General features: G+C 40.0%; 1 protein-coding gene and 1 long non-coding RNA gene across 4 annotated transcripts in view; one reads left to right on the top strand and one right to left on the bottom strand.

The window, feature by feature from the left end:
• LOC117941915 overlaps window positions 1-10,254 on the top strand; it is a 26,193-nt gene extending 15,939 nt beyond the window's left edge. Inside the window, exon 4 of the long non-coding RNA XR_004656003.1 lies at window positions 10,244-10,254. This is a non-coding gene — a long non-coding RNA (uncharacterized LOC117941915). The remainder of the gene's footprint in view (window positions 1-10,243) is intronic.
• The window catches only part of grik4 (glutamate receptor, ionotropic, kainate 4), a 288,509-nt gene that overhangs the window by 42,268 nt on the left and 218,994 nt on the right, over window positions 1-27,247 (bottom strand). For all 3 annotated transcript variants that reach the window (XM_034867139.1, XM_034867140.1, XM_034867141.1), the window contains 3 exons: window positions 10,239-10,400; window positions 7,376-7,528; window positions 6,001-6,105 (listed from right to left, as the gene is read on the bottom strand). In XM_034867139.1, coding sequence (XP_034723030.1) covers window positions 6,001-6,105; window positions 7,376-7,528; window positions 10,239-10,400 — 420 coding nt within the window. The remainder of the gene's footprint in view (window positions 1-6,000; window positions 6,106-7,375; window positions 7,529-10,238; window positions 10,401-27,247) is intronic.

The following is a 27,247-nucleotide window of genomic DNA, read 5'->3' as shown; positions in this document are numbered from 1 at the left end:
CACACACACACACACACACACACACACACACACACACACACACACACACACACACACACACACACACACACATAGAAACAGAGAAACATACTGATGCAGCTTACATAGCACCCTCTCTTCTGCACTCTCACGCACTGTCAAACAACAGAGCTAAGCGCTGTAACAGACAACAGCTTGCCTACCCCAAACTGCAATAATTACTCATTTTATAGCTTCCTCCATTAACAGGCGCTCTGATGTCAATGAGCTCCATGCTGAAAATGAGGGCCAGTCCACAGAGGCCAGAGGCCGGACCGCTCTGTCAGCATGGTTTGTGTTATTGGCTGCCAGGCTACAATGATTGTTTTGAAAAATACTTTTGCTTCTGTTAAACATGCATAGATGTTGGTGGCCTTATTGTGTGTGTTTGTGTGAAGAGCCAAGGGGCAGTCAGCGAGGCCTGGGACAAATCCCATCAATGCACACACACACACACACACACACACACACACACACTAGAAGTATAAACGTAAAAGCATGCATGCAGATGACCACACATAGGCACAGCATGGCACATACACACTGTTAACTTATGTCAGCTAGATCAGTCAAGTATCACAATAAAGTGACTCTCATACACCCCCAAAAACAGAACATGTTGTAATCCATTCTAGCAACAAGAGTGTGAGTTAGGAAAACTGCTCCGTCTTTTGATGTTCACGAAGAGGAGACTGCAGTCTGAGCATTTAGAGGGACAGGTTGGGTTATATTATCTATCTGTATAGATCTGGAGAACACCTCTGGTGTTCACAGCATCTGAAGGCTATACACTCAGAAAACGTTTACATTTGCACACAAGATAGTTTTTCTATTTGTCTTCTTTATCTAATTTATTACACTGGCTAGTGAATAGCCATAGAAAAAGGATATGGAGGATTAGAGCCTATTCCTTTAATAAGATTAGTTATTCCAGCATGAAATAGAAGTAAAGGTCAATGTTGCTGCCATAAGTATAAGATATGGTGACAGCTGAACCAGTACAGGAAGAAAAGATAAAAAGCCCCAGCTGATATTGGAAATGCAGAAATATCATTCTGTATATTAGTATAGTTTTATAGCTTTGTCCTTGCTTCTTTTCTTTTGATCCTATTTTTCTCTTGCACACTCTTTCTGTCTCATTTACTTTACACGTGTCATCCTCTTCCCTCAATTCTCTTTTTTCCTGTTTCTCTGTGTACACCTGCATCTCTTGTTGCCTCCTCTGTGGGTTGTTGTTGGTTACAGGAGCCAGTAGTGCCTCGGCCAGAGCACGGACAATGCCAACTTCTTACCCCATCATTATTGGCCTACCTGGCTGCCAGCACAGGAGCAGCTGCAACATTTACTTTGCCAAAACCGAACAAATAAAAGATTTTTGCGTAATGCAACCACAAGATATTCTGGAAATAAGTTAGGCTAACTGGCTGAAATGGTTGTTTTCACGCTTATAGCAATTACTGGATTTGTTTCAGATTATACTATAGCATATTTTACAATTTAGCATTGTGATGAATTTTGCATCGGACCAAACTTGGTCAATATGCAATTTTCAATAATTCAGTAATGGATAGTTATAAGAAATAAGAAGAACAGTATCTATTTTTCTGATTTAAAGTTCAGAATGCAGAGCATTAATAATTGAGCAACCACAAGATTTATTTACACATCCATCCTAAAGTTGTCTAGAACCTGTCTGATACGTGTATTATTTTTTTTTAATAAAATCCTTTCTGCACTGTGCTAAACTAGGAGGCAAAGAACCAGTGCAGACTCACTGTTTCTCACAATTACAGATGTGGAGGTTTCTTGTGAAAATACATTATGAGTTACTTTTTCAAATTGTTAGCATTCAAGCACAACCAATGATTTTATCCTCTTGTCACAGCTAACAGTTGAATTAAAGATGCAAAAGGCTAAGCACATCCAATGACTGGTGTTCATTATTCATTAGGTTGTAAAGTAATGCAGAAAACAACGTGGGATGGTGACTAAACAGACAGACAGACAGACAGATAGACCTTGTTTACACTTGGTTTTAAAATGCATCTTGAGCGATCGGATCCCAAGTGGACGGTGTTAAATACAAGTGTAAACAGACACAAAGATGCATAGTGTTCAAATCATTCAAACTACTTGCAGAGGTTACCACATATCTTTTTTAGTGTAAATATTGGTCTGGATAGAAAACACAGCCTGCCGGGATGGGAAACAAACGTGCTCTGGTTTACTGACATTTCTTTAAACCAATCACAAACGTCTTGGGCAGTACTAAGCGCAAAATAGCCTTTGGAAGGAATTTATTTAAGTGGAACATGTACACGTTCATAGGCTGTTTTAGTTGTGCAAGAGAAACCTCAGATTGATCAGATAGTTTAGCTAGCTGTCTTGATTTTCCCTGCAGAGATCTGAAGAGTTACTGCATCCATGGTCTTCATAAGTCAACCAGAGTTTAAAATTGGAAATGGACTATGTCCGTTAGGGCTGCACAATTAATTGAATTTTAATCCTAATCATGATTTTGACTTCCCACGATCAAATTTGCGTGAGTTTTTTTGCAAAGCCAATCTACTGCTCCACTTTCTGCTCATGAGCCAGTCAGAGTAGTTCCCTGCACCCTGGGCAGCTTAGTTTCAACATGTAGACAGTCACAGAGGACAGAGTAACGGGAGGAAAACTCAAAAGATATCAGTCAGTTATACGTCGGTAACAGCTTGTGAGACGGAGCTGCTGGACCTGAGCCAAAGATGTGACCCATGGCCAGAATATCATAGTTCATAAAAATGCAGCGCAGTGACGATACAGACATTTCATGCACACGATGTGTGTATCCGCCATTCAACGCGTGCAGGACCCGTTCATAATAATCAGCCGTCGCTCTGTGAGTAGCGTCCATCACACTATGGATGTCCTCTTGCGGTGGAATATCAAAAAGCATTTAAAAATCAGATGTAGATAGCTCAGTTGGTAGAGCAGGTCATCCCCCCTTCATGTCTTCATCTGTCCTGTCAAATAAAAGCCTAAAATGCCCCAAAAATTATCTAAAAAAAAATCTGGTGTAAACAGGGCCATAGATAAAAGTACACAGATCGCTAGATAGACAAAACAGAGAAAGGCCGTGCAGACAAAGCAGCAGGAACCTGTTTTAAGGTGTGAAAATGCCTGCCAGAGAAATTCAATTTGTGACAGTGATTGGCTGTAAATTGTTGAACCCCCAAGGAGCTGATGGTCACACGTGAGGCGATCTATACCGCAACCACAGGGCTCTGGAAGAGAGGATGGTGCGTGCTACCAACTAAGGAAAGAAAGTTGATGTGAGGGTAGAGAAATGGATGTCGGCGGCTGTGTACAACATGCCTCACTGCTCTCTATCGCCAGAAAATGTTGGATGGAAGAGAATGGAAGCTGTACTTTTCTTCAATGTACATTTTTTTGCTAGTGTCGGAGTTGTAGATTTGATGCTACTACTCTGTTTAAACCAATCAAAGCAATTAAAATAACTTGTCATTTGTTAATTTGAAAATACTCTCTTTAAACTCTGTGTGCGTGTGTGAGAGAGTGTGTGTGTGGGCAGTGAGCCACCTTCCTCATCTCTGCCAAGGCCCTGGCACCTCTAGTGTCTGCCTGGCTGAAGCAGCCCCAACCCAACAGTACGTGGGAGGTGTTAGTCAACAAAACAAACAACACCCTCATCCTGGCCCCTGTCTAACACCTTGCCTCTGCCCATTAACATAACTGGCAGGGCTGCTTTATAATACTTCTGGTTGAAATCATCACATTAGGTCTGATAGCAGTATCCTTCTGCTTGACTGGCCCAGTGCCAGTATAAAGAGGGGACATGGGGCGATGCAGACAAGGTTAATAAAGGCAGACGGGCGGCTGTCTGACTCTTTTACGGGTTGTTTGGGTAAGACTTTTCTCACACTCAGGCAGGAAACAATCCCCTCTTTCACAGATATCATTCCAACTGAAAGGTTCAAATGAAACTAAGCTATTCATCTCTGTGCTGTTAAACATGTATCTCACAATATAAACAACAACTATTAAAAATTCTGTTACTCACAGACAAAATCAATTATTATTATTATCAGTTATACAGTGTGACTGAATACTGTTTTGGCATGGAAACAACAATGTGCTATTTCTTTCAACAGGCCTGGCAGAAGAACTCAAATAGAAATACATTATTACTTAATTTAAGTCATCCGTACACATTTCCTCATTCTTTCCTTTATTTGTGCATTTTTCCCATCATTTGGTTCACCAATATAGCCTCATTTATCCCCCATTTCTACAGTACAGAGTTATCTCTCAGAACACACCGGTGTACAAAATGAAAGCTTAAGCTGTTTTGTGACTCACAAAAGATGTTATCTTGATAAATATTGTGAAACCTAGGGTAACCCAGTTATTAATTCAGCTATTTTGTGCTGATGTTTAACTTTGACCCCTTCTTTTCCCCTCCCATAAAACCTATATTTTGTTTTTACCTGGACGATCAACCATAGATTTTCATTGCTGGTGACGGCTCAGCCCCACTGCAGCATTTGGAGATGCTGTTGATGGATGGCGGAGTATTGGGCAATCACTTTTCCAACACAGATTTTCCCCAGCCAGTCTTTGATTTGAAGCAATGTTCTTGTTTCCAACTACCTTGCTAAACTGCTGGTCACCGGTTCCCAAAGTGGGGTCCAGGAAATGTCAGTGCTCCGCCAGAGGATTCTCAGTTCTCCAATCATTATTAAAACATTGTTACAATAAGAGAATGTCTGGGAGTGGTATTGTGATGATGATGGGGTGTACACATCTATCAATACCAAAAATTCTTTAGACGGATTAGAGATCCGAGATATTTTTAATTTGTGGATCCTTGATATGAAACATTGGAAACCCCTGCTATAATATGCCTGAGCAATTGATCCAGTCCATAGCACAAGAGCACCAGTAATTCTGCCATCCATTCATTAACAGAGAGTGCTACTTTCAGAAGCTGCTCACAGCCTCTCGTCACTTACATTTCATTACTGACTTTCAGTCCTTGTAATCCTGGTAAATGTGTTCAATTTTGAAGAAATTGTTAAGTGTCTGTTCCCTGGAGTGAAACTGAGGCAAAGAGATGTCAGGGGCGACAAGTTTCAGAGATTGGGCAGGGCATAGACTGCAAAGCCCTGCCGTAAATGTAGAGTATTTTCACTAAATGAAAGAACACAAAAAGACTTCTTGTGTAGGAAGCTTCCACAGAGGCAATACTGGAATGACTGGTATCGATCAACACCACACACAAATCCCTGCTGATATATTTTAGCCATTTTGTAAGACAAGACAAAAATATTACTAAATGTTTGTGTTTTCCATTAAGAATTACAACCCAAAATTGAATCTAATATGTATCCAAAGTCAGACAGACCAGTAATAATAACAGCAGCAAAATCAACATGTACTGACTTAACCTTAAGTCGTTTTAACCTTAAATATTTTAATACAAAAAAAAAATAATACATTTTTATTTTAAAAATCTGCATCGTTGCACCTTCAAATAAGTATTCCAACAAATTAATTTTGGACTCCTTGACACTTCTGCTAGCAGGGTAATGGGGAGTGTATGTACCAAAAGATGTGAGTTGAGTAAGTGATATCATGGCTCCCTGCTGTACGATCCAGCTCGAGTTAACTCACTGCTATAAAGATGAGTGGAACATTTGCCAGAAGTAGTGCCCTATTGAGATCAGGACTGTGCTGAAGAGCTTTGTGTTCAGCAGTAACATATATTATGGCCAGTGTCTATTTAGAGAGAAAATGGAGGAATCGGTGTAAGGCTCTTCTGAAATACTACACTATTTATATGTTAATTCTTTTGAACCAGTATCACACATCTACTTTTTGCTATAGCAAGGTTGTCCTAATGCTGTCTGAATCCATAGCATGTGATCATGTTGATAACAGATAACACCACCATCAGATTTGGAAGAATAGGAGTTACTTTACCTGCCTTAGGCCATCCTTGCTGTTCTGCATGATTCTCAGGGCGTAGTTTGACCGCTGACCTTTGCTGTTGAATTCAATGTGGCCTGTTAGACCATCCAATTCTACCTATCCAACACAGAGACAGCAACACGTTAAAAGACATCTAAAAGAAAAAAAAATGCCTGCTGTCCTCTCGGCAGCTCATACTATGGATATGACTGGGGCTGCATTAGCGCTAATGGCTCAGTATCAACCTTTTGAAATATGTCAAATTTAGAATAATAACATGAAGACAAGGCTCTGATCTTAATTTTACGGCAAAGTAGACGAGCCATTAGTCACGTCTTCTTTCTCTGAGAGAAAAAGACAAACAATCTGATATCGAACACATGCCCCATTTACGTATTTTGATAGCCCAATCACTTACAGCCGTTTCTACCCTAATAGGATCACACATTTTATTCACTGACAGCTCATCTTTATCTATTGTCTCTCAGACAATGTAGAGACGAGATAAACTGACCTAGTGGAAAGGGAGCATATCTAAAAAGAAGATGAGAGCACAGACTTAACATTATTATCTGATGTCAGTGAAATTATCTAAGCTCTAAAATAACAAATTAATATGCAACATAAGTGAAGCTATCATGAAGATCTCAACAATCTTGGCTTGACATTATCTAATTAATGCCATTTCCTAAGTAAGGACCAGAACTACAAAAACACAAAAAACAGGAAAGAGCTTGAAATAATAGATTGACATTTCTGGACATGTAATCTTTTTCTGGGAGTTAAATGTAAAGATCGTTGCTGTCATTTATATGCCGTAAGTATGAAGCAACTAGTTAGCTTAGTTTAGCGTAAAAATAAATAAAAAAATAAACTGGAAACAGTGGGGGAACAGATGCAGGTAATAAAAACCACCTACCCGCACTTCTAACGCTCACTAATTAAAACATTACGTGCAGAATTTACTTTTGTGATTGATTTGTGGTTTTACTTGGGGTTACCTGCCAGTCTCTCTTGGTTGCCTGGCAACCTCACAATAATAAAACCAAAAGGTCACTGCGCCTTTGTGTTTTTGCTTATTTAGTTTCTGACTTATTCTGTTACTGCTTTACTTTCTACATGTTATTGAATATTTTAGACCCTAGTTATCACTAACAGCAGATAATAATGTGAGAGATAACAAGATATATAACAACAATAATGAGTGAGCATTCAAGGTGCTGGTTGGTAGATTTAGTAGATAAAGCCATGCTAGCTGTTTCCCCCATTTACAAGTCTTCAAATTTACTGTACAGACAAGAAGGTTGATGTTATCACCAAATTGTTGCTTTGAGTAGTGGTCAGTCCTGTCGTCTATTTTCATGAGGTCCAGCAGAGGCAATCTTACCATCCTCAGGTAATTCATAAGGCTGGTGCCATGCTCCCAGATCTTGGAGGACTTGCAGGAGAGCTGTGTGGCGCCGACATTCTGGCTACGGTTCAACTCCTGGACCGCCGCCACCACCGCGTAAACTGCATCGAAGAGTAGAGCTGAGGAGAGCTGCAGAGGGAGAGGGAAGGAAGCAGGTGAGTACATTATGCCTTCACACATTGACACACACTGACACACACAGAAAAAACTCAAGGTACACAAACTGCAAATGTAACATGCCAGTGGTCAACGCTCAGTGAGGGGTTAACCCTTCCCTGAAGTGGCAGTGAGATTATTCCATTAGATCATTAGAAAGACTGATCTGCTGACAGCGTTGAAAACCATCCCATCCCATCTCACTCTCTCTCTCTCCCCCTCTCTCACTCTCACTCCAAGATGCTGTCCTTCCTACTCTTATCCCAATGAAGCTGGCACACCCTGACCATTCCAATTACCGCCTGCTTCTCTCAGCGAGGGACAGAAAACAGCGGGAGAGGCAGCTTTTCTTCTAAATCACCCAGTACAAAAAGTCTCCTCGTCACTACCACTACATCCTGCTATGTACATTTGAGCAAAATGCATGATGCCCTGCATTAGAAGCTAGGGAATTGTCTGAGATTCAAGGCGGTACATTTGTGTAATGGAAACAGAGATGAAATGGCTCTGATGTTTGGTGGATACCGCTACAGGGAGGGATTGTGATGCATAAGAAAACTACAAAAGGTCATTAAACTTCAAACTTGTGATGTATTACTTTGATATGGCTAAAGTAATTGTTGGATTGCACATTAAGGGCAATATAGTGTACACAAACGGCCTGTGAAGACATTACAAACACAAGGTGATGCATTGTAGGTTTGATATCCGGGAATAATGTCTTGGTGGTTGCAGTAATAAAAAGTAAATGGCAAAGTGTAAGAGTGTTACTCATTATATTAACATCATAGCTAACTATGTCTTGAAGCAAATAGTAGCATGGCATTAACTCATTTTAGTTTTACTATTATTCTCTGTAGCATAGAGTAAGTGCTTGAGGAAGTATAAGTACTACATTACTTCTACAATAGGTCTGGATTGCTCGTAAATTTTGTTAGTGGCGTATATAAATTTGGATTTAATAGGAAAAAGATGTGATTGTATGCAAGTTGTTGTCAGTGTTTTTTAGCATGAGACCCATAGTCTCAGTCCATGAAATGCAGAATCATAATGCCCGATAACAAAAACACATTTCAATGGTTTGCATGATTCAGAAGTCATTGTACATTAGCAAATGACAACTCCAGACTAAAAGGGACAAGACTGAGTTAGCTCTCTCAATCTAACTCTGTACATTTGCGGGGGACATTTTGTGGCCATGAAGTTTCACAAATGTATTTTTTTTTTAAATGTTTTTTCATTAACATACAGTCAGTGATCTGGAAAAGTATTCACTCGACATAAAGTAGCTTCTTTGTTACAGACATGTTTTACAGAAAATAATATATCTTTCAGCCTTTAATTTTTTTCATGCTCTCTAACCCAAATACAGTCACATCTTGTGCACCAACTGACATGTTAGTCTTATGAAGATAAGGATGACTATCTGTGCGTTTGTGCGATTACTTTCCTTGATGCTAATTTGACAGCATAAATAACTTCACACAATATTAGCATTGTGCACCTTGATCTTTGAATGCATTAAATGTCTCAGCTCTACACATGTAGAGGTTACTTGTACGCATTTATTCTACGTATGAGCTCCAAAGATAATTTTCTTCCAGACCAATTACTTTGAATGAAAAGACAGCATATTATCTATGTGCATGCCTAAATGAGTTAATCTCTTTTCTGCTGTGCCTTCATCTGCCTTTATTCTCTCTAGTTATTAGATAATTAGTCACAAGTCCTAATTGCCGTAGGCTCAGAAGTATCCGGGTGAACTGCTGTGCGCAAAACGCATTTTTTAATGCTAGGCCTATGTTCAAACTATTCTTAACCGGTTTTACCGCCCAGCTTGTGTTAAGCATAAGGGGGTGATTGGTGTTACTTTGCTTTTTTTTTTACTTTTTACTTAAAAGAGAGAGCGAGAGAAAGAGAGAGAGAGAGAGAGAGAGAGAGAGAGAGAGGGGGAATCAGTCATTTATTTTTTTTAAGTAAATATTAAATTTATGCCTTTACCGAATTTATGGTCCCTAATGAAGCCTTTAAAAAAAGAAATCACGCAGATGTGTTGTTCTTGTTGTATTTGTTAGCAGGTCTTTCTAATTATCCACATCATGTTTTTTTTCCACAAGGAAATCACTGTTTTAATTATTTTAAAGACGCTGAGCTCAAATCTATAAATGTAACTTTAGATTTATGTGCATAATCAGGCAGATATTCTGTATTGCCTATTAACTAATCATTACTTTCCTCTATGGCGTCAATATAAAAACATTTTTTTAGTCATAAAGATATGTAGAATTATAGTGTAAGCTTGGTGAGTTTTAAAACTAATAACAACATGAAAAACACTTTAATGTTGATGGTTTAATAATAATTAATTTTTAATGGTGTGTGTGTGGGCCAGTTTTTTTAACAACTGCCTACAGTACACCTGCAATTTCAACTGTTAACTGGATGAATGTTATCCCTCTATATTTCAGATACATAAGTGACCTCTGTGTTTTAGTGGGTGATTTGAAATACAGCAGTATACTGGAAGAATAATGTCTCAGAAGACCCTGTTTGGACTTACAAAGGAAATAAATAAAAAGGGTTCATCCATTATTCTTACATGGGTGACTTTGGTCCTCCCTCTCTCTCTCTCTCTCTCTCTCTGTGTGAATGAGATTGTGTGTATGCGCGTGTGTGTACTAACTGGAGTGCCAGCGAAGGGTGCATGGTCACAGTTCTCTTGCCAGGAGCGGTTGAGGCTTAGCACAAAATCCTGGAAGAAGGGATGAGTTTTGTTGAAGACTGAAAAACCGACTATGTTAACTCGTTGGTCCACCACGTCGTCCAGTTGGAGTAGAGAGAATTCCTGCAGGAAAAAAAGGAGAGCGATAGACAGAAATTATTGGGTGAATGCAGCTGATTCAGATGGTAGCTGTCATATTCTGCCATGATCTGGTATAATTGACTTTCACAATAAATGATAGATCGAATCATTGTCAAGGTAAAAAGGGCATGTGTTAATCAAATATGTTTACATCCGATTCAATCCGCCTCACTTAGTTTTCATCACCTCCCATTATTACGGTTTATTGACATCAGAAAGCTGTAGCAATTTGTTCATTCCCACCATTTAGCTATGCATTCTTGCATACAACCATGCTTGGACTGGCCATGTGCTATTCATGACATAAAGGACAGTGTGTGAATACTGAATTGCAATGCTAGAATTAGACAGAGATAGACAGAAAGAGCTTGAAACAGACTGGGGACAGCAAATGGGAAAAATAAACGAGGACACTAAAACCCAAATCCATGGCATAATGAAATGCTCCAGGTTAGGAGGAATGGAAAAATACAGGTATTTGTTATTTGGCTCTGGGAGAAGTTTTTTTCTCCGTCTGGGGAACAGCAGACAGGGGACAGGCAGAGATAGAGATGAGAAAGAGTAGAAAGGGGAGGAGGAGGTGGCGTGAGTGGAGTTAGATGTTTCCTAAGGGTTAATAGAGGTGTCAGAACCTAGTATCCCCTCAGGTGGCAGCCTTCGCCAAGCAGCCTGTGCCATCCAACTTATGACAGCCAGACAAAGCCTAGTCTACCTGGCTGTCACCAAGGCCAGAGACTCTGACGATAAGATGGGTCGGAGAGGATGGAGAGTCAGAAAATAAAGAGGCGTGGTGTTGGAGGAAAGAGGCGGCAAGTGACAATGGGCTGTTGCAAGACCAGTAGGCACAGAGCATGGGGAGCGCAAATGGAAACCATGCATACGTGCATCTTTATGGCTTACAATGGCCGACAGCTTGGCCAAGTAGAAAAGGAAGTTAGAGGTGTGTATAGATTGGTGGAAAAACAATTATCTTTTAATTAAAAACAAAGAAAGCTGCTACTTTTGCTCTTTAGGCCTCCCGCCATGTAGAAACCCACCGCATTTGTGGTAACCGCTTTAAGGATTAGGCCAAAATCTTATTTAAAAAAAGAAAACAAACCATATTTAGTCAGCCAAAGGGAAATCATGAATTTCTCCTGGAGATATCAAAGCTTACAAAGTCTAAGGCATGGCTTGAGAGGGGGATTAGGCAAATCAGATAATGGACGTTCAGACAAAAATAGTTCATAGGTCAGTGGATTGAATAACAGACAAGCAGGTAGGTGGAAAAAGCTCTCAGGCCATGAGTCACTCTACTGCGAAGACGCCAGTGGTTGACTGAACTGATACAGACTTGGAGCAGAGCAGGGCTGGAGGAAGCAGTTGATATTGACTTTGAGTCGGAGGCCTATTACTCCCAGTCCCAACCCCACAGAAACCTGGAAATCCCAAATGTTTAGCTTTGCTATCATTTAGCAGAGTGCCTCTGCTGCATGTCAAAAATAAACAACTCTGTAACAATTGTATTCCAGGTAAGTCTGAAGATTGTCAAGATGAGCTAGAAGAACATCCCGTGAGTGGAAAGAGGAAAAGTTGGGAAGTTATAAATCCAGTGGAAAGATATGTGTAATATATGTGAATGATACCTGTCCTGGAGAGCAGGACCTGATTTGTGTGGTCTATCTCCAAGTGGTGTGGAGTTATAATCACCAAAAATGCATATACTGTATGTACAAATGAAAATCTGATTATTCACTGTAACTGTCCCAACTCTGCCTGCTAAAAAAATGTTTTCCTCCTATTAGAGGTTTAGTCACAACGGATTTCGCTGACTGACCTTGCCTCTTTTACTTTGTGCAAATGTCAAGCTGATTGGACTTTGAAATGAAAGATCACAATGTTTAGCCTGTTAAAGAAATAGGGTAATTCTGACCTCTTATTTAAGAAATATTGAAATTGGTGAAATAATACAATACAATACAAGTGGCTGTAGTGTGCGCCAGGACAATGAGAGAAGTTAATGGCAGTCAAGTGTTTGACCGGCAAGTATAGTCTATGCCTACATGCAGAGATGGCAAAAGTACTCACTTTCCGTACTTAAGTAGAAGTACAGATACTTGTGTTAAAAAATACTCCGGTAAAAGTGGAAGTACCTATTAAACTTCTTTACTCAAGTAAAAGTAACAAAGTACAGGCTTGGAAATTTACTTAAAGTATAAAAGTAAAAGTAGCCTTGCAAAAGCTACCTGGAGCACACAAATGTTACTAGAGAGACGCTGAGGGACAACAGGGGACACGGAGGACACGGTCTTTATATGGCAAAGGCCACATTTTAAATGGATGTCTGCCAATAGGCCTAAAACATAACATATATGATTATAATGACAGAAACTGGGACTCCAGGTTAATAAGATTCTGACTCATTAGCAAGATATGAATTCAGTTGTGATTCTGTGAGAATTCACAGATCCAGTTTCTATTTTTAATCTTTCCCCCTAACATGTAAATGAATCTACATGTAGGTGTGTGCTCAAATATGGCTTCTGGAAATAAAATAAAAGGATTAAAATATGAATGATTAAACAGACATTAATGAAGAAGTTCCCCAGCACATTGGCCAGTAGTCCTTCTTGATGCCTACTGTCTCAAACATCTCTCTCAGATAAGGCTGAGGATGATGGGAATGTCTTGCTGTTTGCTTCATTTTCAATAATGTCGCCCTCCATACTACTATGTGCTAACGTTGACACCATCCATACTACTATGTGCTAACGTTAGCGCCATCCATACTACTATGTGCTAACGTTAACACCCTCCATACTACTATGTGCTAACGTTAGCGCCATCAAGCCTCAATGATTTGCTGTGAATTAATGCAAAATGCTGAATCTGTTGAGATGTCTTAGTCGTGCGTCAAATGCAATGTAGAGTAGATGTATTCCCATCCATTTAGATTGAATATGGTATTGATGACATAAACAATAATAAGGATAACTCCAGTGAAATGATGTTAAAGTTGAGGACTAGATTAGGACTGGATTAAAGCTGATTCTGGTGTCCAACTTGGCCCCAGGTGTGTCTGTTAAAACACAGACGGAGACGACTTCTCTCTAGCTAAGTGTACATCCACTTGTCAATTGAACTACAGAATCTGAAGTTTGGTCAAAAAAAAAAAAAAAACTCAACAACAACAACAACAACAGTTCTCAAAGACTCTCACACACAATCTCAGCTGGTTATCCTCCTGACAGCTTGTCTCCTTCTCATTTCTCTCACCTTTCTCTCCGTGTAGCGCGCGCACCCGCTCGCGGTGTGTGGCGCGTGTCCGCGCTATTTTCCGACATAACCTCTTGTACAAAACGAAAGTAACGAGCCAATTTTATAAATTGTAAGGAGTAGAAAGTACCGATATTTGGGTTAAAATGTAAGGAGTAGAAGTAAAAAGTCGCCACAAAAATAAATAGTAAAGTAAAGTAAAAATATCAGAAAAATCTACTTGAGTACAGTAACGAAGTATTTGTACTTCGTTACTTCCCATCTCTGCCTACATGATCCTCAGCAAAGTTCAAGGAACACGTAATTCCTACCTCAAAAACTTAGTGACATTTTAAACTGACAAAATACTTTATCCTTTTTAATTTTTTATATATACTCAAAGGTTGAGCCCATAATATTAATTGCTATGCATTACAGAAAAAACATTGGCTTATCTCCCTTCTTTTTGTATCTTTAGTTATGCCTTGTAGGGCCTCATAAGCCTTTTGGGACTGGCCATATAATTACTGGCTAAGTGTACTTTAATAGATCATTAGAGGCAGAGCTGTGCAAACGAGCCTATCATTAAGCATGCCCCTCAAGGGTGGCTGTATAGATGCGCGTTTGCACGCGAGCACAAGCACACACACAAACTGGAGAGTGTATGTGCACACCCACACACAGGAAAAATAGAATCCCTATAATTGAGCAACACACATACTCGCAAAAGACCAAGGTCACCAAAATATCCTTAGGCCATGTCTGAAGAAAACTAATGTGCTGCATACGTAGGCTTTCAGGGCACAGACACTGACGCGCACACACACACACACACACATACACACACACACACACACACACACACACAAACAGACTGAATCCCGCCACATGAGCAATTATGCTCTCTTGCATACTAAATAGGTAGTGTGAAATGGACGGTTCTTAGCAGAGGACAGTTGGTCCACAGCAGTGGGGGAACAAAAAGGCAGATTTGGAGTGTAGAAGAGAGCAGCAGAAGAAGCAACTGTCCAAATAACTAGGATGAAAAGGGTGTAGGAGCAGAATGATGATGAGGAGGACGGATAAAGAGAGTGAGCGAGCTAAAAGTTGAATCAATAGAGAGAGAAGGTGAGAAAGTAGGAGAGCCTAAAAAGCAGTGGGGCAAAAGAAAGAGCGACAGAACGAAGATGAAAGAGGGCAGGAGGCTGGGAGAGCATGAGGGAGTAGCAGCCTGGCCGCGGGCCCCCAACACCGGCTGTCACCTGGAGCTCTATCAGCGGCCGCGACCCGAGCCAACCAATCAAAAACTGGTGCTTTCCCTTCTTGTCCTTCTCCCTCTGAAAACTTCGCAATCTGAAAGTCTTTCTATTCTTTATTTCTGTGCCCTTTGTTATTCTCTCCATGTCTGTTTAATATTTTTTTGTGATGTATTTTTGAATGCTTCCAGTGATTTTTCTTGCTTTTCACATAATGAGCCATTCACGCATAGACAGAAATGTCCGAATGTGTGACCACTAGGTGTTTAAAATGTAGTCAGCTTGAGCAGTGAATAATGAGACCCCAGGAGATCTGATGCTGCTGATAATGGGATACCCTGTCAGGAACCATACCCCACCACACCCTACACATCCTTTAGCCCTCCACACCCATGCACAGACATATTTCTTTGCAGTGGTGTAAGCCTCTATAAATCCACCATCCTAAACAGGTTATCCAAAATGGAGCAAAAACCTCTTTCGATCCAGCAGCCCCTTTCCGGTTTTCCTCATTGTGCATTGATCTCATCTCCATAAATAGGAATGCTGAGATTATATAAATTCTCTAGGCTCCAAAGACATCCACTGAATCAGGCTTTATCTCTGCTGCATGCATGGTACTGCTTCCTGTAACTGAAAGTGATATCTCAACTAGAGTTGTTCTTTCCATAGGTGAGCCTTTCAAATGCAAGATACAGGGTGTATGGAGTTTTGTAATATGTATGCATGCTGTGCAGGGAATTCTACTTCATACTGTCACATTTTAAAACTGAAAAGTATTTCAATAAGTTTGAGTCATCTGAAGAGTCTGTTTAAAGAGCATTGTTACAGTGGCATCAAAATTAAGGAAGTTTGCAAAAGTTGAGAACTACAAGTCAATGGTGGGTGGTGTAAAAGGAACACTGCAATAATTTCAACATTTATTGAATCGGCAATGTATCAAGGCCATTAAGGACTGTCACACAAGTTCATATTTTGTGTTTTGTTTAGCAAAATTCCAATTCATTTAGTCGTTTTTCATGTCCACCTGATGTACATCAGTTTTTGGTGTCCAGTAACTCCAGATGGGAATATTTGAATCTATTTAGCTGCTAAATGCGCTATGTTCAGCACGAGGATCTGCTGCTGCTGAAACAAGGCTGATGAAAGAGTTGGGCCAGTAAAGTTGATGGTCACAAAAAAAATTAAATAAGATGTAAGATGCATAAAAGGCTTTGAAGAATTGCGGGCAAGAGCAAAGTTGGTGATAATTTTTGTGGGATTGTCACAAAGAATGACCCCTTTCACATTATACAGTCATTTGGTTTGATTCAATTGACGATTTTTGATCCACGTTTCAATAGTATAATTGTTTTAACAACTCTGAGCTAACCCACAAATTTATCAGTAACGTTAACTGTATAGGTAGACAACTAATCTAATAGTAATTTAGCTAGCTAGCACACCTTTTTCTCTGCCTCAGTCTCCCAGCGCTAAAAAAGGCTTCAGTCGGGATGAGAGCTGACAACAGCCTGGTCCGAGGACGCATCCATTCCACAATCATCCCCCAGCCAGCTAGCAACCATTCGCTATAATTACAGCCCCGGGGACACATCCACAGTCAGCCTACAGGTGCTAAGGACGCTAACAGCAGGAAACCATCAGGAAACCGACCCAGACACCCGAGTCAGAACAGCGGGCACTCGTAACGTTACACCTCCGTTTGCCCCTCTTTTTCTTTTAGCCGGCTGTACAGTTAGCTAAATTTACCAGACAAAACAGGATTAAGGAACCAAAAGGACCACTAGTAAGTTAAAGATGTGGTAGCACTGGATGAGGACGAGAAGGAAAGCTCCGGGAGTTGGAAGGAGTTTGTCGCGATTCTGCCTTCTCCATCCGCGACACAGGTTCGTGGAGCTGAGTGTTGCAATTCCGGTTTTATTTTCCATATTGTTACAGCCCTAGTCATTATGTATTCTGATCCACTGTAATACAAAAATGCTGATAAGTGCAGCTTTAAAGAGACAAAGTTGTGTGGAATTTCCTTTGATTGCTGTATCCTCAAATGGTAAAGACATTATCTTCTGTTCTATAAATGTGCCCCAGATAGAGCCGTCAGTGGTGATAATCATAATTGACAATTTGAAAAAGAAAGAAAAATCATCTCCACTTCTTATCGAGCATGGCAGCCTTGTGAATAGCAGACGAGCTCCGGTAGCCTATGATTGAGTAACATTTCTGTAAATTGCATATTGATTTTCCTAATGATAAAGTACACATTAATGAGGCCCTTCTGTTACACTGGGTGAAGGGTATCACATGGTAAAACCTTTAGGCCTCAGTCTGGGCTTCACTCTGTAATGAAATCCTTTTCTAGTGGCACAACGATTATCCCCTAATAACTGGAATGTTCATGCAGTGTTTTTGGCAATAAGTCATTTCATGCTTGTATCAATTGCCACGTAAATTCCGGCCTAGCTCTACAGCCTCCTGCAGCCTCTTAATTACAATGCTCCCAGAGAGCGTGGGTTAGGAGTAGAGGAGAAGGAGAAAAACGTAAGCATTACCAAATGTCATGCCTGCAGACTTGTAATGAAACCGGGATGTAATAGCAAAAATTGACAAATGACTTACTTTTCTGTTCGCTGTTTATGAAATTCAACACAATAGTCTACTGCAGCCGGACATGAAAACTGTAATTGCAGATCCTCCACTAGTTGCTGTCTGGATACTTATTTGCACTGTCCATGCGTGGATAGTACTCAAGTAATCTCTCCTGGGTAGGTCACTAATCTGTCACGTTCATCATTCCCAGTGGACAGCTAGTTACATTCATTCCCTGACCCTGAAATTACCATACCATATATCTTAGTGCAGCAAGCTGAGGTTGATAAATCAGCTTTGTTTGAAAGCGTTTAATAGCTACATACATCAAAACATTATGGCAGCATTCCTGCAGAGTGTTGGAAACAAATTACAAATTTCATTCCATTATTCATAAAATTACATCTGACCTGCAACCGTAACAGCCTATTTGTGAGGCAGAGACCTTATGCCCAGAATAATTCTGAGGCTGGTGGAGGCCAAAAACACCATGAATATTGCAGACACTAGCATATGTTTGGAATCTGAAACAGTGTATTTTCCCCCAGTGAGCTATTCATACAAATCCCAGCAGATTTTTATTTAGGAATGTAACAGCTGAAAAAGCCAATTCGATTTGAAAAAAAAATAAAAAAAAGAAAAGAAAAAAGGAATGTCATCAAATAAGAATGCTTCTTTTAACTGAAAAACGTTGCATGTACATTGCAGATTATGTTGTTGGGAAACATAAAATGGTTTCTGGACCTCTAAGGCTGCAGAGTTGGCCGTGGGGTAGAAGAGTGGGTGGCTAAAATACTGACACAGAAGAAAAAAAAATACAGAGAGAGAAGCAGCAGATAATGGAGATGAAACTCCATCTGAACTTATCTAAGTGAAGCCCTGAGTGTTATACATCGATCACTTGAGTACTTCTCATCAAGGCCGAGTAACCCCTCAGCTTTGAGACTACGTGTTCACTCTTTGTTAGAAGGACCACAGCAGGAAAATAACACACTATATACTGTACAGGAACAGTAGTACAGTACAGTTAGTATAGCGAGATGCAGAGGGAAAGCAGCTTTGAGCTCCCTGATCAAAACAAACCACATATAATCTATGCTGACTTGCAAAGGTGATTTAGCCTTGCTGGCTCCGCTCTTTAGTTAGGGAATAGATGGTGACAGGGGCTCACTGGGGTCTTCTGTACCAAAAAAATTGAGATTCTGCTACCCCATTCAAATTTCATTTTGAAAGAGCGTTTTCTGCTTCATCATATTTAATGGAGGATATTTTAGTAATCCTGTTTAGCTGCTTTCTGTCCTCAGAGGCCAGCGACATGAAGCGCTGTTTGAAAATGGTTCTCTTACTTGGTTTATTGGCTCTTTGAGTGTCGCTCTATATCTTTATTTGTTCCATTTTGTTTGGAAGGCAATGTAAGTGTGAGTGTTGTCTTATAAATTCTTTGTGCTGCTCTCAGACCAAGCAAGAATTTAGCCAATTCTGCAACCATTTTAATTGGAACAGCAGGGTGTTCTGCATTGTGATCGGTATGAAAGCCGTTAAGCATACAGTATGCATAAACGGCTGAAAAATTGAAATTACAGCCATCTGGTTTAGGAAATCATATTGTGAGAGCAACACAGATAAAGTAAGTTTGATTCTATATCATCTGCGGCACAGAACATTAGGAAAAAAAACTTTAGAGTCACCCATAGGTGCTTCATTTTTAATATAATGCAAAGTTAATTGAGGTCTCAGTGTCCAAATTGCCTAAATCAGCAAATTATAGTATTATGACTTAATAACTGATCTCACCTGCCTGTATGAACACAAAAGATAATCTGCAGGCTTGTTTCCTTCTGGATTTCTTTGACTGGCCAAGTGATGAGCAGAATACAATTGCATTTATGATCTTCATCACAATCAAACCTCCATTAGGATGAATAAATCCACAAATAGATGGACATATTTCCTCCAAATACCACGATTGACATCCTGGTAGGAGCTGAATGTGTTAGAACACAACAGCACATGTGGATTTAAAAAGACATGGACATACACACTTGAATTAAGCACACTGTGATAGTAAGTTAAAGAGGTGTGACATCAGGGTAAGTGGGGTCATTGACCAATAGCCATTTTGGCTTTCTGGTGTAGATTTAAAGCTAAACAAGTAATTAACAGCAGAGGAAATTGCTCAGTTATTACATATTTAAAATATTAAATTAGATATATTTCAGTTATTAGAAATGGACAAGCTCATTAGTGTTATATAGTACATCCACACACACACAGGCGCATCTGCGTTCTTGCAAGCCACAAAGATCCTGGTATTTTAGTAGTGTAATAGTGAGAAATTCCCACTTAATGAAAGCGCTATTAACAAAGCACGCGTTAATGGTTTCTGATCAATTTCACATGAGGTGGTGTGAAAAGCAAAATGATTCTTGACTTGTGTTGCCAAGACGTGAAAATAAGTAGGTAAGCTGTAAAGAGATGAGGAAAAGAAAATGTGAAATGGAACAGAGGAAGTAAAGGAATGCCAGTGGCAGCCAGGTGGGATTGTAGGATGATGCCAGAAAGAAAATGATTGAGCACAGAAAGGAAGTCATGTATGAAGCCAGCAAGCAATTTTAACTTTCCAAAGAAGACCCTACAGTAAGCTGTGACTCAAGCCCTGGGATTTGGAAGATAATAGGCTGTAATACAATTGTCAACACTGAGTCATCCAGACATGGGGCTCAGAGGCAGAGCTTGTGGCAACACGGCTGACACAGAGTAATCAATACGCCAGAACTCCTCACACAGACACAGGTCTGAGTGTGGGAGGTGGAACACTGCACTAAATCGTCTTTATTTACACAAACATCCAGCAGCAACCTGGTTAATCTGTAAAGATAGAAAGAGGCCGGGGACCTTAAGTCTTATAATTTTGTGGTAAACAAGCCTTCTCAGAGTGTGTTTTGGTGATACAGCAGGAGGCCCTGATTCACATATTGAACATGCCAGGTTGTTGGTATTCTCTCACACAGACTCCAGCATCTCCACAATTATAAAGAAGCATTAAACTGCTCAACATTAAAATGTATTTTTCTTTGTAGACTGGCTTTGTTTTCCATTAATGTCAGTGCTTATTAGAAATCAGAATGCTTTCTATCACACAAGTTCCCTTTATGAATCCGCATCAATTTATAATGTTTTGAAGAGACCTCAAGTCGCAACATGTTAACCCTCAAAATAAGACATGGAGGATTTATGAATGTCCTACATGGACACTACTGTGCATGCCAATGCCCTTATCATTCTTTTCTTTCAGAAAGTAAGTTTTTAATAAGTAAATTTCCCTTTTTGTGAGGTAGGTGACCAAAATATTCTGCATACTTTATTTTTTTATAGAACTAAGGGAACCACTTAACAAATATGTAAATTAATTTGCTTGGAGTTTAAACAGTGGAAAAGACTGGAATCTCAATCTCAATATGTTCAATCAGTGATAAAAAGGGGACTGAAGCGGATTCCTGCATGGATGGTCCTTTACAAAACAAACAATAATACATCATAACTGCAAGACCTTACTGTTGTAATCAAATAGATTGTCTTCAATAAAAAGCAATAATTAAATGATTAAGACATGACAATTATCAATGGTCTGTGCAATCTGATATGGAGCATAATTAATATAACTGTCTGGAAGTGTCAATGGAGCATCTTACTCAGCCTTCATATGACACAAGTATTCATATTCTCCCGCCAGAATTTTTTTCAAGCTCTTTTCACACATGGAACACATGGACAATACTGAATAAACCACATGAACAAACAGATAAAACTCCTGGTACCACGATGCTGGTATGGAAAACTGCATGAACGTTGCACTTTAGGCTGCACACGTGTGTAAGTGTAGAAATTCTGTGTACAACAACAACAACAAAAACAACAACAACAACAACAACAACAACTAAAACTGTGTACAAATACGCATCTAAATCCCATCTCGTGTCAGCGGACGAGCTACATATCTCCTGGCAGCACAAAATAAAAGTCACACACTTCAAGAAAAATATTCTAGAAACAACACTGGGTTTTAACGGTAGCTTAACTTGGTCTTGAAGAGGCTTTGAAATGGCTGAATCAGAAACTACCATTTGGTGTATAGTAGGAATGCATCAATTTACAACCATAAAAGCAGTCGTCCTTCCACCTGGGGACTAGTTGTGTTAATGGTAACAAGTATTCATAGTGCTCTACAGTACCAACACAATAAATGCAATTCTAGGCTAAATGAGTTGACATCTTTGCATTACAAATGAGTAGCAAGCATTATTCAGTGAAACACACTTATTGTGACATAATAATGACATATTTAATATTCTGGCTGGATGCAGTTCTATGTTGTCACCGTCCACGTAGCCTATTACCTTTTCTATTACTCAGTTGATTGATTCTCAAACTCTGTGTCTAAACAGGGAAATATGAACTTTACATAAGCCGTGGAGGGGAATTAATTAAATCCCAATCATTTTCACAGTCACAGTGGCTGCCCTCTAAAGCAGTTTGACTGACAAGACTTTTTATAAATCTTGTATTGAAGGGGGCTGAGGTTGATTTGAAGTTTTTTTTTAAAGGGATGTTCCCTCCATTCATTCACAGATATGGGACAAGAAACCTTACCAGAACAATAAACTTGTGAAATTGAATTTTGAATCATCTAGACAATATTATTATCAAGGCCAGGCACACCCAAATGAAATGCAGAGAGAGAGAGAGACACTGAGAGGGAAAGACAGAGAGAGAGAGAGGAAGGACAGAGGTAGCATTAAAAACGAAGAATTACAAGGACAAAGGCAGAAAGTAACTTCTATTTATTCTTTACCAGAACAAACTGACAGAGGGTGAAGCAACCTCCTCAAAATCAATGAAATATTTGGAATAAGAGAGAAAAACAACATTTGAAAAATATATTTGTGCAGGTTGGGGAGGCAGATGTTTTTTTCTGATCTTCAGTGGCACATTCAATTATAAAGAATTTTATTATTTCACAGTGTTGGGAGGAATAATTAGAAGAATGGAGCATGTCGAGCCCAGAACCCCAACTGGCCAAGAAAAAATAGCAGGGAGCACGGCAGTGTCTAAGAAAGAATAGGGATTAACAAGCAAATAACAGCATCAGCCATGCTTCAGAAGTAAAACCTAACTCCCCTTATCAGCCTTTTATTCAAACCTGCCAATCAGCTCACTAATATAGACTGAGAAAAAGAAAGAGGAGTTTAAATGAATGTGTTTTTTGTATGAGTGTGTGTGTGTGTGTGTTTGCATGAGGACTTGTGCTGCAATGAAATGTGAATACAGTGTGCAGCCTGTTTCTGTAGCACCGTTCTGGTTTCTGAGACCAGAAGACAAAAAACACAAAGCTCATATCCAGGAAGCAAACAGACAGGCAGGTAGATAAGCAGGCCAATATGTTATAACTGAATGTATGTGTGAGTGGGAGGGACGGTGGAGATGTAGTGTGTGTGTGTGTGTGAGCATGTACATGAGTTTGTTCATTGAAGTTTGAAGTGAAGTTTTATCATTCATGTGAGTTTGTGTGTGTGTGTGTGTGTGTGTGTGTGTGTGTGTGTGTGTGTGTGTGTGTAGAAACAGTCAGGAAGTGCTGGAAGCTCTTCAGGCACGAATGCATGACAATGACTGCAGTGACAAGAGGGATCACGGGTGTGTGGAGGGGAAATGGAACATGAAGAACAAAACAAACAGACAGAGGGGTGTATGTTTGTGTGCGTGTGTGTGTGTGAGTGTGTGTGTGTGTGGGGGGTTTGACTGTTTTTGTGTGGATGCAAGAAATAGTGAGCCTCCATGCTTTCCTCAAGACTCCAAATGACATCACAAAGTGATAATGTGTCAACATGTGATGAGTCACTGCCAACCTTATGTGATTTATCCTATCCTGCCGAGTAGCTCGGATCGCGGGATACAAATCACTTAGATGGAAGCGATGGAGCAGGGACTGAGTGCTTAACTGTGTGTGTGCCAATGTGAGTGTGTGTTCTGTTTGTTTTGATTGTTTGTTTATATGCATCGATAACACGAGTATATACGTGTGTGTGTGTGTGTGTGTGCGACTCTTGTCTGAGTGTAACAAGTTAAAACTAAAGAAGCTGTATGATGCTGGCTACTTTACAAAGAGCAGTCCTGTGGAGCTGTTCAGTTTCAGTTCAGGATGTTTTTGTTTTAATCTCTCTGTTCATGTGACCCAAGGGCCAAGATTTCAATTAGATGTTGCAATTAAATTCCAAGATAATAACAGCTGATATTAAACAGACTTCATGGGGAGAGAGGAAAATAAACTAGCGCTGGAAGCTTTCTCACATGAAATAAAACAAACAATTTTTGACACAATCAGAGTGATGCCTGTGTGCTCATTTTCCTCCCCATCACCTGCCTGTCTAATTCTGAACCGCACAGCCAACTGAAGGCTTGTTTCTAGATTAAGCATTACATAACCCAGGACCAGGGCCTTGGAAATCAGAGAGCAGGAATACAGTAGCAGGTTTACGAGATCGCTACAAGGAGCACCTAACTGGTGTATGACTTTTAACGAAGGGACAAGGACCAGAAAAATACATCATCTCTCTTTGCCCCAGGCAGCGTCCACTAAAGATCATTAGCTCTAGTAATGGTCTGTGGATGGCCATTCTTTTACATCTATCTTCTACATAGAAACCTTAGAAATCAATTGACTGTTAAACAAAGACAAACATATACAACCTGTTTAAATTAAGGGGAGCATGAGAGAAAGGGTCTATTAGATGTATAAGGATATATTACACAGTTTGAAACATGAGACTGCAGTCACCAGAATGCAGTGCAATGATTCTGCTTGGTTATGGTAGCAGAACAGCATATTTTCCTTTCCATCTCTAGCTAACTTCTCACTCCAGATTAACAACATCAACACATAACAGAATGAACAAACACAACCAAAATGAAGGGTGAAAGCAGTCAAATCCATAAGTGGGCATGACCAAAAACCCGACTCAAGACAGGTAGCTGCATGAGGACGTTGATGAGCGTCTTGAGATGATTCAGGGGAAAAAGATTAGGCAGGGGAGCAGTTTGGCAGATCGTTAGTCAGGGATGTCAAGACCAGAGATAAATGAAGTGTCAGCAGAGGAGGAAGACAGAAGAAAGGAATGGTTGGAGAAAATAGGGGAAGACAATTCAGAGAGGGTGAGGGAGGAGAGGAAAGATAAAGAAACAATGGAATACATGAGATAATTTAGAGTGCTCATATTATCCTCATTTTCAGGTTCCTAATTGTATTTAGAGGTTGTACCAGAATAGTTTTACATGGATACATTTTCCAAAAACACCTTTTTTTTCTGCACACTCTGTGTGTTGAGCTCTCTGTTTCAGCTACAGATTGAGGCATCTCACTCCTGTTCCATCTCTGTTGGGAGTCACACATGCGCAGTACCTAGGGAAGGACTACCAGCTAATCAGAAGCAGAGTAGGAGGTTGTGCGAAGCTAGCAGCTAGGCGAGCATTATATCATGTGTTACAAAGTGGCGCACATTCATTACTGAAGTAAAGGCTCGAGTTAGGGCTGCACAATTAATCAAATTTTAATCACGATCACAATCCTGGATTTCCATGATTAAATTTGCGCGATCAACCGATATTTAAAATGCATCATTCCGTTCATAAAACACTCTGGGGTTTTTTACAAAGCCAATCTACCGCTCCGTAAACCACTGTCTGTTGTTCCCTGCACTGCGCAGCTTGGTTTCTAGATGTAGACAGTTACAGAGGATAAAGTAACATGAGGAAAATTCCACAACAGATAGCAGTCGGTCATACTGTAAATTGGTCACAAGGTTTACCAGTTTACCAGTAAACGCAACATTTTGTCCCGTCTGTGTTGTTTTTCAGACAACAGCAGTGACCAGTGCTGGTTAGCGTCTGTTAGCTCACAGGACTCTAGGGTGCAACTAACATTTTTCTTATGTGGCACCGGTGCACCTAACGTCCTCGCATCCGCTGTCTCTCCCCAAACAAAGCAATGTTGTTTACATTGATATGGTTTAATTTTGCAATACATGACCCATTTCATCTGAAAAGCCATGCCTGTGTTTGAATATATCCTCTTACTCACCGTGCAGCCCCGCCCCCATTCACTCACTCACAGCTCCCTAGCAACACGGAGAGACACACCGTCGACAGCGCCAGTCCACACTTCTGACATTTGTCCACAGTTTTAATTGTTATTAACAGTTGTATATTGTTAAGCATAAAAGGCAAACCTGTATTTTGTACCAGTGTTTCCGCTGTTAACTTTGCTATCGCGGCCGCCAGGGCGAAAAACACAGACAAAGTTATTGAATACAACTAACTTCAGTTCGTAGAATAATACGATAATGCTGCACCTGGGCAAGAGATGTGACCCATGGCTCGAATATCATAGTTCAGAAAAATACAACTCAGTAACGTTACAGACATTTCATACACACTACGTGTGTAACTCTGCTTACCCACCATTCGACCCGTGTTGGACCCATTCATAATAAGTCAGCCGTCACTCTGTGATTAGCACACGTCCCTCGAATTTCTTCTCTTTGCTATTTATTAGCAGTTATAAATAGCCTTTTTGACAACAAAATTTTTTTGGTTAAAATCAACAAATAATAATCTCAAATATAACCGTGCAGCTCTAGCTGGACTACAATAGAGCTGTTTGGAGCAGTTTGTGAACAGTGTTTTCTGTTGGAGATGGTAAGGCCCTTTGGGATTTTTCAGTTTGTAAACCTATAACATGCACAACAAGATACCTATATAACACAGTAAAGGAAGGGGGAAAAAGTCAAAAAGCATAATATGAGCACTTATGATGTTTATCAAGCATGTTTAAACGTCTATGGGAAGTAGACAGATATCACAACCTGCTACGTGCATCTGAACAATGAACAAGCTAACTATTGACTCGTTCTTCCGCGGCTGGTGTGCCAGTGCCAGAGTCTACAGTGTCAGTCTGATGAAGTCAGGGGTTTGTGTGGCGAAAAAGGCCTGAACACACCATTTTCGGGAAGACTGGCTGCAAGAATTCAGCTGGTTGAGGTACTGTAAGGAGACGAACTCCATGAACTGCGAATGTTGCAGTCACTACCCCAGAACTGTGGGGAACACAAAGTTTACTGACAGTGCAGGCACTTCGCAGTTCAAACCCAATACACTAGTTAAACACAATCCTAGCCTCATGCATAGAGTATGCTGTGACATGTTAATGAATGAAAAAGCAACGCCACTGCCGGTTTCTTTTAGAAGACAAGAGGCTGTTAATCAGAGCGCAGATGAGGCAGAGACGATGTTTTAATTTAACACGACCTACTTCGTTGCTAAGGAGACCCTTCACCCTTGTTAAGTATTGTCTTTAACTGTGGAATAACCCGAAAGGTTACTAAGCACTTTTTTTTAATTCAGAATGTATGCTATATTTGTTTTATATCTGTACTGTCATGACAGCGATGGGGCTGTCGATTTACCTTCTATGTTGCATCTTGAAAAGTGCATAATACAATGTGACACTTAATTTGAAACAGCACAAAGTAATTTCTGCGTCTATTATCAAAGTTTTTATTAGTAATACATTGGAAATTAGTATTATTTTCTCCTGGACTGTTACACCTACCCTCAAGAGCATACACTAGTGTACCGAACACAGAGAGATCAGTGACCTTCCAATCAGCTTTACCATTTATCATGTTTCTGTGTCTGTGGTTCACA

This window comes from Etheostoma cragini, chromosome 3 (genome assembly GCF_013103735.1).
Source record: "Etheostoma cragini isolate CJK2018 chromosome 3, CSU_Ecrag_1.0, whole genome shotgun sequence".
NCBI classification, from domain to species: domain Eukaryota; kingdom Metazoa; phylum Chordata; class Actinopteri; order Perciformes; family Percidae; genus Etheostoma; species Etheostoma cragini.
Note: the sequence above shows the minus strand (reverse complement) of the source record. Positions and strands in the feature narration are given on the sequence as shown.